Source organism: Limanda limanda, chromosome 9, assembly GCF_963576545.1.
Source record: "Limanda limanda chromosome 9, fLimLim1.1, whole genome shotgun sequence".
In the NCBI taxonomy this organism is placed as follows: domain Eukaryota; kingdom Metazoa; phylum Chordata; class Actinopteri; order Pleuronectiformes; family Pleuronectidae; genus Limanda; species Limanda limanda.
In genome coordinates, this window is record NC_083644.1 from 4,761,828 (window position 1) to 4,780,047 (window position 18,220).

Below are 18,220 nucleotides of genomic sequence, written 5' to 3' on the forward strand. Positions count from 1 at the left end.
GAGCGTCTGGGAAAACGGTCACACCTTTCTCAGAGGCTGCAACAGCGTTTGCACACGACACATGTAAGGTATGGTATTTCAACGATGTATCTCACAGACAAACCTTTTTTAAACTCGATCACTTAATAAACCTGAAAAACAAAACACACCCAAGCGGTTCACACATGTCAGGGTTTGAAGAATAGGTGCAGCTTTGTTCCAGCGTCAGGATAGTTGAACTTGATCCAGCCCTCGCATGATTCAACATAATGAATAAAGCTGTTGTGTCTCTGCCGGTGGCTCCGGCATCAAATAATTCCTTGCCTCTGTGCAGTTTATCTGAGACGAACATCTTGATATTCTCCTCACCCGCCGCCGCTGTCTTCGCCACTTCAGCAGCCTCTTTCCTCCTCTGCTTGGTGCTTAGCAGCTTAAAATATAACCATTGTGTGAAGTTTACTCATTTTGCAGCTCCCTAAACAGAATCACTCAGACGAATAGGTGATTAAAACGAGACTGACAGATGTGTGGTGGAGAAAAAACGAGGGCAGGAGTCCCGGCTCTCCATTAGTTTAATTAAATTACCTTAATCTGATAGAGGCTATTTCAAGTCATCACCCAATTATATGCTCTTTTTGTTGGTGGCCCCGAGCACTGGAGTGTATTTTTATTTATTGCCTCCTTCCACCCTCTCTCTCTCACACACACACACACACACACCCTCTCTCTCTCACACACACACACACAAACTTGCACAAGCTGGAAATTCTGGTCCATCCGGAGCGACACAAGCAACCTTTCAAAATCATATGCATTCATTTTTAATTAAAGTCTAAACTTGGGTGTTTTGCTGCAGAATATTTTACATTTCACAGGGAACATTCTGCAGAGTTCGGTGTTTAATTCATTTCTCATCACTCAACCTTGAGATTGCTTCACACACACATTGTTTCTGCCCTGAACTTCTCTGAATGCTTTTTACTTTTTCCGAAGTTAATGGATTTCTGCAAGGTCCACTGAATACAATATCACCTTTTTATACATTAACGATCCGTGGTTATGTTTGTAGATAATACACATTATCTGCCTGGTTCACTCAGAATTGGGATTTTTAAAGGTTATGATTGAGGAACAGATTTAACCTCCAGGGATCACTGACGACAAGGTGACGCCCGCACCAGCTTCGTCTGTGTGCAGTTTCAAACCGGCAATTTACCAAATGAGGCTCCACCATTAAAACTTAAAATACAGAGTCCTGTGTCGTCTCCCATATTCTCCCTCCCCACTTGCACTGTTAATGACAGTGAAAAGGCAACAAAGATATCTCAAATTAAACCAAACAAACAATAAAATCTTCCTAATTTCCATTATGAAATGGAATTATGAAATGGGCCCTGTAGTTTTTGTGTAATCCTGCTAACAAATAAAAAAAACAAATGCAGATGAAAAGCTTATCTCGGCGTAACAGCTAGTTTTGTACATTGCACATTTCTAGTAATGGCTTCCATTACACCTGAGCTAATATCTTCGCTTCTGTAACTCACTCCTGGTTTCAACATTAGCTGCTAAGATTTAAGGATTATTGGTGAAATCAATATCTCAACATGGATAAAACCAAATATGGGATATTCATACGTTTATAACGGAAACTTTAATCAATTATTTTTAGTCCCTAATGACAAATGGTAATGTATTTGGACAGAAATAGGGAAAGTATATAATCAACCCGCTCTTATTCACACGCCACGAAGGACTCCGGAGAAAATACACACAACAAACTGACTTCAATACATTTAATTGTTAGTTGATTCATTGCACATTTGCTCGAGTGCAGTCATAATCAATGTAAAGCTTTAAAAAATACAATCTCAGTCATCTCTGTCGTGATTCTGAGTGCTTCTGTGTCGATTTCTTTTTCAAAATAAAATACAGTATATGACAGATAAACCCCTCTGGTTAGAGTCGTGTTCTTTGATAAATATGTAAAGTAAACACTGAGAAACAGGGCAGCATCACTGGTCAATGTCAAAGATACTTTCATTCATATTTAGGTAGTGTAACTTTCCACATAATACACTTACATTTCCCTTTGTGTCTGTGTAAACACGACTGTGTCACAGTTGTTGTTTTTTTGACGTACTGTACTTCCCTTTGGAGGAGAACCTACACATTAGCATGAACCACCACGTTCCCGTTGGCACCTGAATTATCATATATTCACAGACATGTCCTTCACCCCCAATAGTTCACCATAATTACCTTTTAACCATAATTACCTTTTTTCCTAAAATTAAAAAAATAGTTTGGATCATCAACTGTACACAATACCAAAAACAATGTGCTTTTCTCCAAATAGTGTATAGTGCTAGATTCCATGTGCCCTCCAACGGCTGCAGTTACAGTGTGCCCATCTCCCTTTGTTTTTTGGCGGTCACAGGAGGCGTCATGGAGGCCTCTCTCCATGAAACCTTCGGTTCCGGTATCTGCCATTTTTTTCCTTGGCTATGTTGATGCAGGCGTTGTGCTTGTTGCTCTGCAAGTGGTTCCAGTACTTGATGAGTTCGTTGGGTTGGAACTGATGCGACGTGATCAGGTGGCTGTACTTACAACTGGAGTAAGACACCCGCCAGTGGTTGAAGAGGAACTCATTGGGTGGGGGTACCGGGTCGATGCGAAGCTTCGCCAAGCAGATCCCCACGTAAACATCCTCCAGGTGCAGTCTGCGTATGCCGAGAGAGGCCTGATAGATCAGCTCGGCCATGTCCCCTGAGAACACATACCCCGTGCCCGAGCAGAATATCGGGTAGCGCTCGCTCGGGTAAAGCTCTGGCGCCATGTACCACTTGCTGTCCTTGTTTCTGTTTGGCGCATAACCTCTCATCAGGTAGCCGGTGAAGTACCGAGGCTTGGGAGGCAGCTCGGGCTTCAGCAGCTTTTGGATGAGATACTCGGTGTTGACAAACATGTCGCTGTCTGTCTTCATCACATAGGAGGCGTGTGGGCAGTAGGTGGCCACCCAGTTCATGCCCATCAGGGTTTTGATGGTCAGGTTGTAGTAAGTGTCCTGGTATTCCTGTTGAATGATGTCACGGTGAATGCGGCTCTCTTCCTCGATGCTGCTCTGGAGGACGGTGTCAGAGCTCTTTCCTACTCCGAGCAGAAAGAGACGGACAAACCCCAGGCCCATTGCAACACTCTCATTCCCCCAAGTCGCACGGATGGCGTTTCTGGCCTCGGCCTGGCTGGGCTCTGCAGCAATGACGAGTATGAGGAAGGGCGTGGTGTCCCTGCACTTGAAGGGCTCGTTCAGGATGTAGCGGTAGGGCTGAGCACTGAGTGTCCCTCCTACACCCATCTCCTTCTGTAAACTGTTGTTGGTGCTCATGGTGTCCCCAAGCCCCATCACACCCATTCTCTCTCCTGCCGCCCCCTCCGCCTGCTGAGAGCTGAGGTTGAGCAGAGGCTTTGGCGCTACATATCCCCCGTCCCTCCACAGGCTCCTCAGGGAGCTGCTCTGGTTGCCGTCTCCCTTGGGGCTGCGAAGGGCCTTCAGTGTGTTACTGAGTGGGTTTTCCCGGAGCCCACTGCGTCCCGGCAGCCAGTCCTGGTGGCTGAAAAACAAGAAGAAAGTGAAGAGCAGAGCCAGCGAGAGGAGGCCTGTCACGTGGGTCCGAAAGACTGAACGCTTGATGGTCCAGGTCATCTTGATGGGACAGCAGTGCCGCCGTCTCCACTGCATGGTGAAGATTGGGGTCGCAGGAGGCTGCTGCTGCTCAAGTATGGGCGGCGGCGGCGGTCACACACAGTCACCTCGAACATGTGGTTGCCAACGATCAGAGGAGGATCTGAGCTGGCAGATGGGTTGGAGTGAGCCCCCTGGTGGAGAACGATGAGTCCACCAGTGCAGCTTGGAGCAGGTTTAAAGGGCACCTGGTCCTAGGAGGGCGATGAGTCCGTGGCCATCGAGGCTTCTCCCTGGCACTTCTCTGGCGCTGTCGACAAACAAAGGCTCATGCTCTATGCCGTGCCTCCTTCAGGTTATGATAAGGGACGCCTCCTCCTTTGTGTGCATGCTGTCTAACCTGAAAATAGAAAAAAGAAAACAATAATTAATCTGGGCAATGCTTCAATAATCCACTCCCATTCAAGGCCACAGAGTCAGATGTCAACTTAATGAGTTTGTTACTGAATCATTTTCTTTATGGTTTGTCGTGCAACAGAAAGAATCATTCTGAATTTATTTCCTTCCAGATGCAAAAACCCAAATAACAGCTTTCTGTGGATGCAGAGCCCACGATGGTGAAAGGATTCTTTTGGTAAACTGACTTAACATTTTGAAAGGAATCAATATGACGGCGTCGTAGCATCTTTAATGGGACAGGGATCTAAGAGCACAGCAGGCTGTGCGCATGTGGCTTCCCGAGGAAATAAAATGGGAAAATGGAGTGAATATTGTTGCATGGGGAGAAGGACATATTGATGCTGCAAATGTTTCTGCATTTCTTTCTGTGGTGCATCTGTAAAGAACGTCCAGATGTTGAGATACATTACAAAATACATTTTCAGAATAATTCAAAAGACAGAAGTCTATAAAGGTCTTTGTGGAATCTGAGCTGGCTCTGGCATATTCCTAGTTGCCTCTTGCATGCCATTATTCAGCTTAATGCCAAGGGCAGATTTATAAATTGCAGGTTTGCACAACGTGGGGCCGGCTAACACTACACTGAGCTGCTTGGTTGAGAGAGTGTCATCAGCCCCCCACCACGCGACGACAGCCAGGGAGGAGATGAATCTGTCAGGATGAGTTTTCAGGGTCCAGCAGGCAGCGGTTCCGAGGCCTGTGCCAGCCTCCGATGATAACAGCCTCTCCCTGCTATTCTCGTCGCACCTTCAGCTTATCTACGCTGCCTACTGTGGCCACCCAGGCTGCTCCATCTTCTATCTAGCACAAACAAGGAAACGTGCACATAAACGTACGAATGCAAATAAAACACATGCACGGTTGCAACAGCGCTGACAAAATGTGATGTGTAAGATTGCATCTTCTGCCCTCAGGGAGTTATCCACAGAGGGAGGCACAAAGGCGATCATGTAAGCACACATTGATTCTTCAACTCACCAAAGCAAACGATCTGTTTGCACAAGCACAGAATTTACTGTGCACTGCACATAATCATATGCACAGCAAATACTGCTCACATAATCATTTCTGTGCCCCCTAGAAAACACACAATAACCCTAAATCTAATGCAGACCCGACTTAATGATATACACAGCAAACACACGGCACACATAATCACTAATTGTGTGCGTAGACTCACAAAAGATGCGTGTGCCCTCGACACATAATTACATCCACACTAGATACACACATCCTCAGCGCTGTGCATAACTAGCTCACACACACACGTCACCAGCGAAAACAGGATATGCCAGCAGAAACTTGCAGGTTGAGCTAGACCCTAGTGAATATTAATGCAGCAGCAGTGTGCGAATCTGGAATCCATCTTTCCTTTTGTGAGTGTATTAATTTATGGTCTGCCTGCGTTGCCATTTTGTTGATTCGTCTGCTTGCGTTGTCATAATTTGAGGACAGCGAACAACGGAGCGTTACTTTATGCAAACGCTACACGTCAACTCAGCGTGCGGCATGATTTTTTCTGAACTTCCAATTTTCATTTCCTGTTATGTTTGCTCATTCGTCATGACAACTGGCAGGGAACACGATAACCTTTTCAGGCGAGTGAGCTTACCCGGCGCAAGCAATTACAGGAGAATGAGAGGGGCCAGGGCCGGCTTTGTTTTAAAGGTTAACATACTTTACATCCAAGCATATCCAGCGCTTGAGAGATTTCTCCTGTCAACTGAATGAACATCTAGTTACATCTGAGCTCTGATGAAGTGGACACACACAGGGGGCTACGTATACACATGAATACAAATGTACACAGAGAAACACACACACACACACGTGACGGATGCCCACACACGACCATCCACCCACCCGCCCACACACACACACACACACACACACATGTCGACGGCCGCGAGTGGTCGAGTGTGCGACTTTGTTTTCTTGCTGATGCAAACGCCAGCTCCACGAGAGACCAGGCATCCATCTTTACTTTTTAGCAGCTCCGATGAATCTGCCAATGCCTCTCCTCATTAATTCATTTTCTTGCCTCCCATCAATGTCACTTCTGTGCGAGCCAATTAGTTACACTAGCACTAATTAAAGCCCCGGCAATTCTGTAGCGGTCAATAATTAGAGCGAACGCTGGGAGAGTGACACAGCGGTGAAATACCAGGCGTCCATTACAGCCCCGGCTCTGTCGCCACATCTGCTCGGAGCCCAGAGGGAGGAAACACAACAGAGTGAGAAGAGAAAGAGACGTTGGACGGCGAGGTGGACACATCACTCCCCACAGGTAGCGTTGTGTTGCCATGGCTACATCCCCGGCCCTGGTCTGTTTATGACTCCACAAAGTGTTTAATACATGCACAAGAAAAACTCCCCGGTGTCAATGAGGGCGCTGCCTCCATTCAGTGAAACATTCCACATTGTGATTGTGACAACGCTGTAATTTCTCCCTGAGGTATGATTACCTGGTTAAATGGGCGTGGCTACAACATACGACAGCTTTTCCTCGAGACACAATTAAAAAACTAGGGCTACGTTGTAGCACTAACGGGCCCGAGCACACGCTCGTTCCAAGTCTGTTGCGGTCGGAGAAGAGAGAACGTTGGATGAGCAAGCGCTCGTCTCCGCGTTGCATGCGTTCGGCACTGCGGCAAGGATAAACGCTTCACTTCCTGTAGCCACCAGGGGGCGCTGTGATTTTAAGTCACGATTTCTGTGTAGATGTCTTCAGGTCGGGAATCTTGTCTTATGTGTCTAGTTTGGATTTGATCAGACCAAATATGTCTGAGATACAGAAACTCGTGTGTTGATGGCGTTTCATCAAACTTTGACGCCACGCCATGGTCAGAGGCTCTGACGAAAAAATAAAATTTTGATAACTTTGAATCTCCATCTTGTTGTGATTAGACTCATATAAATTTTAAGTTGATCTGAGGAAAGCTCTACGACAAGTATATCAAAGTAAATATGCAGAATATGGCCAAAATGGCCACCAAATCCAAAATGGCCGGCTTCCTGTTTACTCTAGCATATCTATCCAAGAGACTTATTTCTTTGTCATGAAAAGACACATGTCCCCGTCGATTTTCGTAGCTGTAGGCCAATCGTAGTGCCGGGGCTACCCTTTAGGGGGCGCTAGTCAGTTATATTGCCACGCCCATTCCTTAAACCCATCTGACAGCTTTCAGGGGGGGGGCTGTTGACACACACATGTAGTTTGAGGGAGATTGCACCTTGAACACCGAAGTTATAGCAATTTCGTGTGTCATGGCGAATTGATGAACTTTGATGCCACGCCATTAATATGGCGTTTGACGAAAAGTCACAGTAATCTTATATCTTCATTATCAATGTCTTGAGACCCATTTGACATAGTTTCACATGGTTGTGCAAAGGGGATGAGGAGAAATACTTCCAAGTGTGAGACGTACCAAAAACAAGACATTTCCTGCTGCCACCAGGGGGCGCTGTGATTTTAAGTCACGATTTCTGTGTTGTTGTCTTCGGGTTGCGACTTTTGTCTTATGTGTCGAGTTTGGACTTGATCGGATCAAATATGTCCGAGATACAGACGCCCGTGTTTTGATGGCGTTTCATCAAACTTTGACGCAACGCCACGGTCACAGGCTCTGACGAAAAGTTGATTTTTTTGATAACTTTAGATCTCCATATTGTTGTGATGACACTGGTTTAAATTTTAAGTTGATCCGATGAAAGCCCAACGACAAGTACATCAAAGTAAAAACGTGGAATATGGTCAAAATGGCCACCAAATCCAAAATGGCGGACTTCCTGTTGCTTTTTTCATAATGCTTCTTGAGGCTTTTTTGTATGATTAGTCACGATACACCTTTCCCCCGATTTTGGTGAAGATCGGCCATGGGGAAACCTAGGGGCTGCGTTCCAGGTGGCGCTGTTGAGCCATTTTGCCACGCCCATTTCCAAATACTCCATCATACGTCTATTTCCACCAAGTTCTAATTTACTGCAAAGTTTAACAACTTTTTGAGCACGTTAAAGCCCTCAAAAAGCCCATCCTTTTGCCGGAAAAATAATAATAATAATAATAATCATTACAATTTCAATAGGGCCTCTCACCATTCGGTGCTCGGGCCCTAATAATAATAATAATCCTTACAATTTCAATAGGGTCTCACCAGACACCTTTGATGTCTGTGCTCGGGCCCTAATAAAAAAACTAGCCTAGCTGCAATTTTGAGTGACACTGGTTTCGGGGGGCGGAGACCGTTTGGATTTGATTGGTTCTTGGTTAAACTATGTCCGGGACCTGTTGCATAATTCTGATTTGTAATCCAAAGGAACAAGCACCTGTTGCAGGAAGGATTCACGACCTTCAAACTGGTTAGGTGTGATTGTCTAATGCGTTGTAGTGAGAGCAGGGTTATGTCACTGAGCAAAGAGGAAGATACAACTCATATGTAAAAGAACAATGGGAACAATCCGTTCAGAGCGAACACTTGACAGTGAGGAGGCCGCAGCTCTCCCCGCAGTGCTGCTGTGGTCGGCTCTTAAACCCTCCGTGCACTCTTCACTTCCATCGACCCTGTTCGGCCGCATGACTCCTTGATCACCTCTCGTTTACTGACCGTTGTTTAATGTCTGACTGCGGCCAAAGAAAACAAGTGGAGGATGCTGCCGTCCCTCTCCTCAACTTTCACTCTCTCTCCATCTGACTGACTGCAAGTTATTTGACCAGCTGGTCGTCCAAATTCTTATTTACTGAATTGAGGATTCAGGGTTTCATATTCCTGTTTTATTAATGTTGTATTGTTCAAGACTACGACGACTACGGCCCTTAAATTGAACTGTGCCCACCTGACTGAACTTTTATCGGCACTCCGAGGTCCTCGGGCCGGGGGGGAGGACTCGCTGAGGTTGTTAAGAAGTGTTTCTGATGTCGGACAGTGGGCACTGCTGCTTTCTCCTCTTTTGAACTGGAGTGAACCAAAGTTGGCTTTTCGAATCCATTTTATTGTATTTCAATTTACCGCCCCCCCCCCCCCCTGGTTTTAACAGTTATTTTATATCAGGATTCAGTGATTTTTTTTATCCTAGCGGTTCTAGTTGGTGATTTTAATATTCATGTCGATGACATCTCCTGCAGCTTTTTCTTAAGTGTCACCGAGTCTGCCATTTATTTCTAAAATCCTAGAAAAAGTTGCTGCCAACCTTCCTGACAACTCACGAAATCTTGGACAAGTTCCAATCGAGTTTCCTCCAGAAGCATTCAACTGAAGCTGCACTTCTTAGAATCACCAATGACATTATGATGTCTGCTGATAAGGGTGAATGCTCCATGTTGGTGCTGCTCAATCTCAGTGCAGCTTTTGACACGTGATTGAAAGGCTTAGGCAGTGGGGGGTCTGTCTTGGGTCCTCTATTATTTGTTTTATATGTTCACCTTGTGTCATATCATTAGCAATTTCACATATATATCACGTCACTGTTACGCCGATGATATTTCGCTCTATGCGCCTGATAACGCAGATAAACTGTCTTGTATTAAACAACTGTCTGGTTGCCATTGACAACTGGGTGTCTAACAACCTTTTACAACTTAATACAGACAAGACTGAAGTTCTAATTTTGGCCTCAGACAGTTGGGTCCCTTTCCTCAGTTGTACAGTTTAACCTACGGAAATCTTGTGGTTATATTTGATCAGGAAATGCATTTTGCTCAACATATTAATTATTTGACTTGTTCATACTTTCTTTCAGTTAATAAATATTGTAAAACTAAGGTCTATTGTATCAAAACTTGAGCTGGAGATGATCGTTGAACAGGTGAAGTCAGACAACTCACATCACAGTGATTCTATTCTCTTTGCATTGGCCTCCCATCAGGTTTAGGATCCACTCTAAGGTTCTTGTATTAACTCGTAGAGCCGTGCATGGTCTGGCACCGGAGTACATTAGTGACCTTCTTCATCCCTATATCACCAGTAGGTCACCAAGGTGTTCTAACACACCCGCCTCCAAACACTGAACATTTTTGTACATTTGCACTGACTGTTACTTTTTTTTTACAACTGTATTATCCCGCCTACAGTGTATTCATATTTATATATTTTTATATTTTTATCCTGCTCATAGGGTATTCATCGTTCTTATGTCATACAATCCCTCTTAATACTGTTATTAGGGCCCGAGCACAGACATCAAAGGTGTCTGGTGAGACCCTATTGAAATTGTAAGGATTATTAGGGCCCGAGCACTGATCAAAGGTCAGGGAGGACCCTATTTTTATTGTAAGGATTATTTATTCTTCTTCTTATTATTATTATTCAGGCAAATTAATTGGCTTTTTGAGGGCTTTAACATGCTCAACTGTCGCAAAATGGCTCAACTGTGCCCCCCGAGACCCCTGGAACGTGTTCACATTGACCGGTCTTCACAAAAATCGATATACAGGTGTATCATGACCAGACAAACAAAAAAGTCTTTAGGTGCAATTGGAAAAACACAACAGGAAGCCTGCTATCTTGCATTTAGTGGCCAATTTGGCCATATTCCACATTTTTACTTTGATGTACTTGTACCAGGGTTTTCATCGGATCAACGTCAAATTGAGATGAGTGTCATCACAACAAGATGGAGATAAAAACTGACTGACGCATTTTTTTTTAGTCACACGGTGTGACTGTGGCGTGGCGTCAAAGTTTGATTACACGCCATGAAAACACGATGTTCTGGCCATTAAAACACGATGACCTGTACATACATCGACCATTAATCCTTTGATGCTGAGCCTGTCAAATATCGGAATAAAGGAATCTTTGTTTTTATTATTATTTTCAGGCAAAACGCATGCAACGCTTCAAAATGCATGTGCTCGGGCCCGCCCAGTGCTGCTTTGCAGCCCTAGAAATTTAATTTAATTTTGATACTGTATTTTTGCTATCATATTTTTTTTATTATTATTATTCATTTTTATTGGATTCTCTTCTTGTATTTTAACTTCTTGTTTTTATTTAACTGTTAAATCCCTTTCATTATTATTATTATTATTATTAAAATGTGATCTGTGCAACTTTGTTATTCAGGAAGTTTGTATCAAACAAGTAGCCCTTCGTACTAGTCAGTACCTTCGAAGTAGCTTAGTCTCAAAAAGGTTGGTGACCCCTGCACTAAGGTATCAATTCCTCCGCGTCTTGGCTACCTGTCAGGAGATTTTCATAAATCGGCCAGGATCTGTTTGTCTATGTCACGCAAAAGCATTGTTTTGCTATATTTACTGAATAAAGTTAAAAAAGTAGTGTTGTGTCTTTTAGCAGCGGTGTCTTGTCGAAGTCGGTGTTTGAAAAGAGGAGACCGCAGACCCAGAACTTCAAGTATAATGTTTATTACAAGAAGTTTCACAGGTCAGGACGAGCTCTAGAGACATCACAGCCAATAGTGAAAGTCTGACTTGCCTTCTGCAAGACAAATAACGTTCAGAGTAAGAGGAATTTAGCAGAGCGCATCTTGAATAGTTCTTAAATGTCTAGACATAAGATTCAAGGCGCCCCAGGACACCAACATGTCATATTCCATATATATTTCTTAATGTACAGATCTTATTTATTTACATTTTCACTTTAATATGCACAATACTCTGCACTTTTACTACCTTTTTTGCACTTCTGGTTAGAAGCTAAACTGCATTTCGTAGTACTTGTACTGTGCAATGACAATAAAGTTGAATCTAATCTAATCTAAATCTAATCTAAACTGGGTACCTTCATCTACTTTAACTTTTACGATTTACTTTAATTTATGCTTTACGTATAGAAGAAACTGTTCATCAATAACTTTCAGTTTTGAACCCCTATCCATTACGTTTAGCTTGGTTCGATTAGTTTAGTCAGCTTACATGTTTGGAACTATAATGTTAAATGATATAGTATAAATATACTGTAATGGAAAATTCCACTGACCATTGTCTAAGGTAGTGGAAACCACCTGACTAGGTGTCTCACTGCTGTGATACTGTCTACCTGACAGGATGGAACCCTTATTTGGTGATGTTTTTCTTCCAACTGGTACCGCGGACGGACGGACACAGAAGATAAGAGATGGTATTAAAAAAAGAAGACATCATAGACATGAAAGACATGAGATCATCATCTATGTCTTTCATGTCTATGATGTCTTCTTTTTTTAATATCATCTCTTATCTAACGCCTCTTTGTATAAGTTCTGGCTTTTGTGAACTTGCGGCGTGTTGTTCCATTCCAAATCTGAGAATTTCATTATTTCAAATCTCAAGATGAATTTCCATCACAATACAAACATACATATATCCATGAAATAAACATACACAAAAGAAGTATCCAAGGTTAGAAAGTTACTGGTATGAGAGATTCAATTTTGAATAATGGTCCTATTTTCTATTGAGATTTCTTTTCATAATGAACCTAAATCCATTTAACCTGCTCTCTCTCTTCTCCTCTTGTTCTAAGTTGAGTGATGCAGATGGTTTTATCTGCTTTTAGATGTATGCCACAAATCATATACAAATGGAACAGGGCAATTGGTGCGGTTCAAATTATTGAAAACATGACATTTGGAAAATTTCACAGCAGCACATCGCTCCACAAAATAAGTGTGTTCGCTCCTGTGGATAATCCACAGTGTGTTGAGGTTTCACTTAAACAAACTCACTGTGAGAAACAGTATTTTGGGGTTTTTTAGTAAAGTGACCATATTTGGTGAATAAGTGACTAAATGGGGATAGGACCAGTGGGATAGGACCAGTGGGATAGGACCAGTGGGATAGGACCAGTGGGATCGGGTGGTTGCATTCTTGCTAAGTGCTTCAGAGCAGATGAGTGAGACTGGATGACAGCTGTTTTTCCACTCTTCATCACTCTAGGCCGGTCTGATCTGGGCCAGGCCACTGGAGCTGCCCCTCCCAATTACACAACATGACCATATTTGAACTTTGAAAGGTTAGTCCACCATAATCTTAAAAACAAGCACAGGCCGTGCTTTGCTGCGGAGACAGTTTGGTTTTATTTACCCGTGATGAAACTATCTCTGGGAGGTGCTGCCTCCACCCTTATACAAAGAAGAGAGGAGGGTTATTGTGATAGAGGCCAGTCGGGGAACTCTCTGTCCACAAGGGCAGTTCTCACTGAATATCTTAGAGCTGAAATTATTCATTAATTATCAGTCCTCTAACTGGATCGATAAGTATTTTTTTTGGCACATGTGACGGAAAATTGAATATCTTTGACATCTTGCCCGACAAAACAAGCAATTTGATGATTTTCGTGTTTTTTATGTAATTTTAAAGACTAAACAATTGCTCAATTAGTTAAATTGTAATAAATGTACCTTGACATATTATTAATGTGGTGGCAGAAATCACAGGCCAATATCAAAACTTCATAATATCTTTGACATCTTGACCGACAAAACAAGCAATTTGATAATTTCGAGTTTTTATGTCATTTTAAAGACTAAGCAATTGCTCAATTAGTATAATTGAAAAAAAATGTACCTTGACATATTGTTAATGTGGTGGCAGAGATCGCAGGCCAATATCAAAACTTCACAATTCAAGTTATTTTGATTATTTTGATTGGAGCTAACCCTTTAAGTCAAAGCCATAAGATAGGATATGGACACCGGGTGCAACGTTTGAATCCATTTGTTCGGTGACAAATGATTGAGCAGCTTTTTGAAACTCCATCTCAACACACAGGAGACAACAGGGAAATAAAGCGAGCGACTGCAGATGTATTAAATATTACGCGACATTGATTTCCCCCCCCCCTCATAATGCAGCAGACAACTTTTACCAGTGAATATATAAATCTAAGCATTGTTTCTGTTTTTACTTTGTTAATAGCGCCCAGGCTGTATATTCTCCATCCTCCCTGCAACCTGCTCTCTACGTCGGTTCAGATGCCACAGCAATAAATTATGAGGTGGTTTGAAAATTAGACCCTATTAAAGTTTCATAGTCTGGTGGGCAGGGCGAACACCCAGATGGTGAGCTTAGCTGATTTTTTATTTATTTTTTTTAAATGTCCATCACAGCAGTTAACAGATATCCCTAAGCATGCAAGGAGGATGGGAGGGCCAAGTGGCTCAGGCAGCTGTATACGTGATGAAGTGGATAAGAAGAAGAAGAAGAAGAAGAAGAAGAAGAAGAAGAAGAAGAAGAAGAAGAAGAAGAAGAAGAAGAAGACTGGTTAATTGAACCCCAATCGATGGCCTCGCCCAGTGACAGCTCCCAGTAAAGGGGGGTCCCTAAACCTGAATCTAAAAACTCATCCACGTTCATCTTTAGAGATTGAGTGAAATCAAGGTGTGTTGAACATCTGCCTGAGGAGCCACTTGGACCACAAGGTGCCTGGTGATGGGGAGGAGATGCAGGATGCAAGGGGAGGGTGCGTGTGAAGAGCATGGATGTGGGATGGGGGGGTTGATGGATGGATGGATGGATGGATGGCAGTGGGAGATGTAATGGAGTGGGGATGAGGGCGGGGAAGGCTAAATGAATAATGAGGGTGTGTTGGGGTCTGATGAGACGTGCAGGGCTGTGTACCTCCTCCTCCTCATGCTGCTGCTCCTGCTGACGGTGCTGCTGACGGCTGATGGAGTGGCTGATGGAGTGGCTGAACCCTGGAGCCTCCACCCGCCATCACCGACCCTCCGAGGCTCGGAAACAACCCGGGTTTCAAGCTCTTAATCCCACCGGGATGCGTCCTCATTCCCCGCGGGGCTGGAGGCTCTCCTCCTCCGGGCTGGAGGCTCTCCTCCTCCGGCCAGGGGACCACCCTCCTCCTCTCCCGGTCCTACTTAGTCGATCCTGATGTTTCTTGCTTCTCCCCTCCGCAGCTTCACTCCTGTGTTTCCCCCCCCGGGTTTAAGTTGCTTTCCACAGAGGAGAGATGGAGAGATGGAGAGAGAGAGAGAGAGAAACACCGCAGCATCCAGCTGGTCCGCTGGAGGGACGCGCAAGCAGCGGGAGAGGGAGCTGCTCCTCCCCGCTGCTCGGAGGCTGATGTGCAGGAGGAGATGGAGGAAAAAACACTGAATCAAAAACACATAAAATCCTTGTGCACCAATGAGTCCGATCTCAGTCCTGCAGGAGGAGGGAAAAACACCCAAAAAACCCAGCGGCTCGTCCCTGCAGCTTCCTCCCGTCTCTTTTGTGTCCTCTTCTTCTCCTTCCTCCGCTGCGCCCCGGACCGACCGCTGTGTCTCAGCCGGGGAAGGCAGCTGCTGTCCCGGGCACACTGGCTGTCAGACACCGCTCCTCTGACGGAACTCCAGCACGTCACCGCATTCTTAGCGGAGCACCCCACGTGACCCAGAGCGACGCGAGTGTTGCGTTTGCGGGTTGTGCGGTGAAAAAAATAATCCACGCCCCCCTCCTCTCCCCTCCCCTCAACACACACACACACACACAGACACACACACAAACACAAATGTTTTTCGTGAAAGAGCAAATTTTCAGGCCAAATTGTCCCAGATTCTGATGCCACCATCTTGCACTGTTAATAAACTAATAAACATAATCGACTATATATTACACTAATGAACTATATATTATATTTTGTTATATTTCTTATGGCATAGTGCAGCCACAAGAGAAGAAGAAAAATAACTTTTTCTCGAAGCCTTGTTACAAGAAGATGTCTTCATGTTCCAACATCATATTTCAACAATATAACATGATTCATTTTTTGTTATTACAACATACAAACGTATTAAGTTATAGCGTTAAACACTTTACGCTATTGTGTAATTTTTTTTTTCTGGTATTACATGTTTTTTCTGTTACAAGATATTTAAAGAATACATATAACGTTACCCTTTCATGTTATTTCAACATACAAAAGTATAGAAAGTGTTTTTGTCCTCATAATGATGCAAGGTCCTCATAAGTGACGAAAAGTATGTAGGTCCCCACACAGAGTAATATCTCGGCCCCACACACACACACACACAGACACACACAAACACAAATGTTTTTCGTGAAAGAGCAAATTTTCAGGCCAAATTGTTCCAGATTCTGATGCCACCATCTTGCACTGTTAATAAACTAATAAACATAATCGACTATATATTACTCTAATGAACTATATATTATATTTTGTTATATTTCTTATGGCATAGTGCAGCCATAAGAGAAGAAGAAAAATAACTTTTCATCGAAGCCTTGTTACAAGAAGATGTCTTCATGTTCCAACAGCATATTTCAACAATATAACATGATTCATTTTTTGTTATTACAACATACAAATGTATAAAGTTATTGCGTTAAACACTTAACGCTAATTTTTTTTTCTGGTATTACATGTTTTTTCTGTTACAAGATATTTAAAGAATACATATAACGTTACCCTTTCACGTTATTTCAACATACAGAAGTATAGAAAGTGTTTTTGTCCTCATAATGAAGCAAGGTCCTCATAAGTGACGAAAAGTATGTAGGTCCCCACACAGAGTAATATCTCCGCTCCACACACACACACACACAGACACACAAACAAAAATGTTTTTCGTGAAAGAGCACATTTTCAAGCCAAATTGTTCCAGATTCTGATGCCACCATCTTGCACTGTAAATAAACTTATAAACATAATCGACTATATATTATTCTTATGAACTATATATTATATTTTGTTATATTTCTCATGGCATAGTGCAGCCATAAGAGAAGAAAAATAACGTATCATCGACGCCTTGTTACAAGAAGATGTCTTCATGTTCCAACATCATATTTCAACAATATAACATGATTCATTTTTTGTTATTACAACATACAAATGTATAAAGTTATAGCGTTAAACACTTTAAGCTATTGTGTTTTTTATTTTTTCTGGAATTACAAGATGTTTTCTGTGTAACAAGATATTTAAAGAATATATATAACGTGACATTTTCACGTTATTTCAACATACAAAAGTATAGAAAGTGTTTTTGTCCTCATAATGAAGCAAGGTCCTCGTAAGTCACTAAACGTATGTAGGTCCCCACACAGAGTAATATCTCGGGCCCACACACACACACACACACACACACACACACACACACAAGGTGTTACAGGCTGATTAAAACTTGATAGGTAGGAGCCTGTGTAATTACTGATATTAAAGTCCTTTTCCTGACTTTTGCTATTATTTGACACATGCTGAAACATTTGATTAAATTCTGAGAAGAGAGTTATTACAATAAATGGCAGTTACTATATATTGACCTGCGGATACGCTCTGAACTGCACGAAGATATGAACAAGTTCGGCCAGCATTAAAAAAAACAACAACGCGGTGTTTGTACAATTTAAAGATGCAAATAAAACATTTAAATACATATCCCATATCTCAGTTTAGTAGATTATGAAGATTAAGTTGATGTGTTTTTCAAGAAAATATAAAATAATGTAAAAAAAAAAGGAAAATGCTTGTTTGAAGACATGAAACACCATTAAAACCTGTATTAATACACCGAATAAAAACAGTGATACTCACATGTCTGAAATGTGAGTTGCTGTTTGTGAAAATTACTTCTTGAAGTCAATATATTTTCCTTTTTCAGAGAAGGTTGGTAAAAAAAAAGTAAAAAAGCTTCCAATGACTCACACACAACAGAAATGTGCCTGTTGTGCAAAGGCCTCCAGGACGATAACACGAGGATTCAGCCGTGCAGATAATAACGTGATAGTCCACAGAAAAATGTTAAAACTCAGTCGTTATCTACTCACCACTGTGTCGATGGAGGGGGGTGTGGTGGGTGTAGTGTCCATGTGGTGGACATTTATCTCGAGATGTGAAATAAAGAGTTTCCCAGACCGGAGTTGTTTTTGTAAGCTCTGCAGAGGGTGCGTAAGGAAAAGGGAAGTTGTTTTGTGCATTGTTATACAAGAGAAATTAAAACAAATAGTCTGGCATCAGTGCACCAGAAAGAGGAATCAACCACACCCATATAAAAGTCAACATGGGGAGGAGTTACCCAGTAAGGGCATGAACTTTGAGGTTTCATCAGCTAAGGACACAGAAAACTGTCAAAACAGGAGGAAGTCATTCATCCCAGTGGTAAATAATTCATCAGTGGAATTTTCCATTACATCCACAAAGCACA

General features: G+C 42.7%; 1 protein-coding gene across 3 annotated transcripts; it reads right to left on the reverse strand.

Annotated features, from left to right (window-relative positions):
- Positions 1-1,758: 1,758 nt before the first annotated feature.
- b3galt2 (UDP-Gal:betaGlcNAc beta 1,3-galactosyltransferase, polypeptide 2) lies at positions 1,759-17,980 on the reverse strand. 3 transcript variants are annotated; one of them, XM_061078226.1, is made up of 3 exons: positions 17,844-17,980; positions 14,679-15,134; positions 1,759-4,061 (listed from the first exon to the last, which is right to left on the reverse strand). In XM_061078226.1, the coding sequence occupies exon 3, from the start codon at positions 3,716-3,718 to the stop codon at positions 2,423-2,425; it is 1,296 nt and encodes a 431-aa protein (XP_060934209.1). In that variant the 5' UTR covers positions 3,719-4,061; positions 14,679-15,134; positions 17,844-17,980; the 3' UTR covers positions 1,759-2,422. The 3 variants fall into 3 exon arrangements, with proteins under 3 accessions (XP_060934209.1, XP_060934211.1, XP_060934210.1); XM_061078228.1 differs by lacking the exon at positions 14,679-15,134; XM_061078227.1 differs by lacking the exons at positions 14,679-15,134; positions 17,844-17,980 and adding an exon at positions 17,611-17,669.
- Between the last annotated feature and the right edge of the window lie 240 nt (positions 17,981-18,220).

Excerpts from the sequence above, each read along its gene's own strand:
- b3galt2 (XM_061078228.1), bottom strand. The coding sequence starts at position 3,718 with ATGCAGTGGAGACGGCGGCACTGCTGTCCCATCAAGATGACCTGGACC.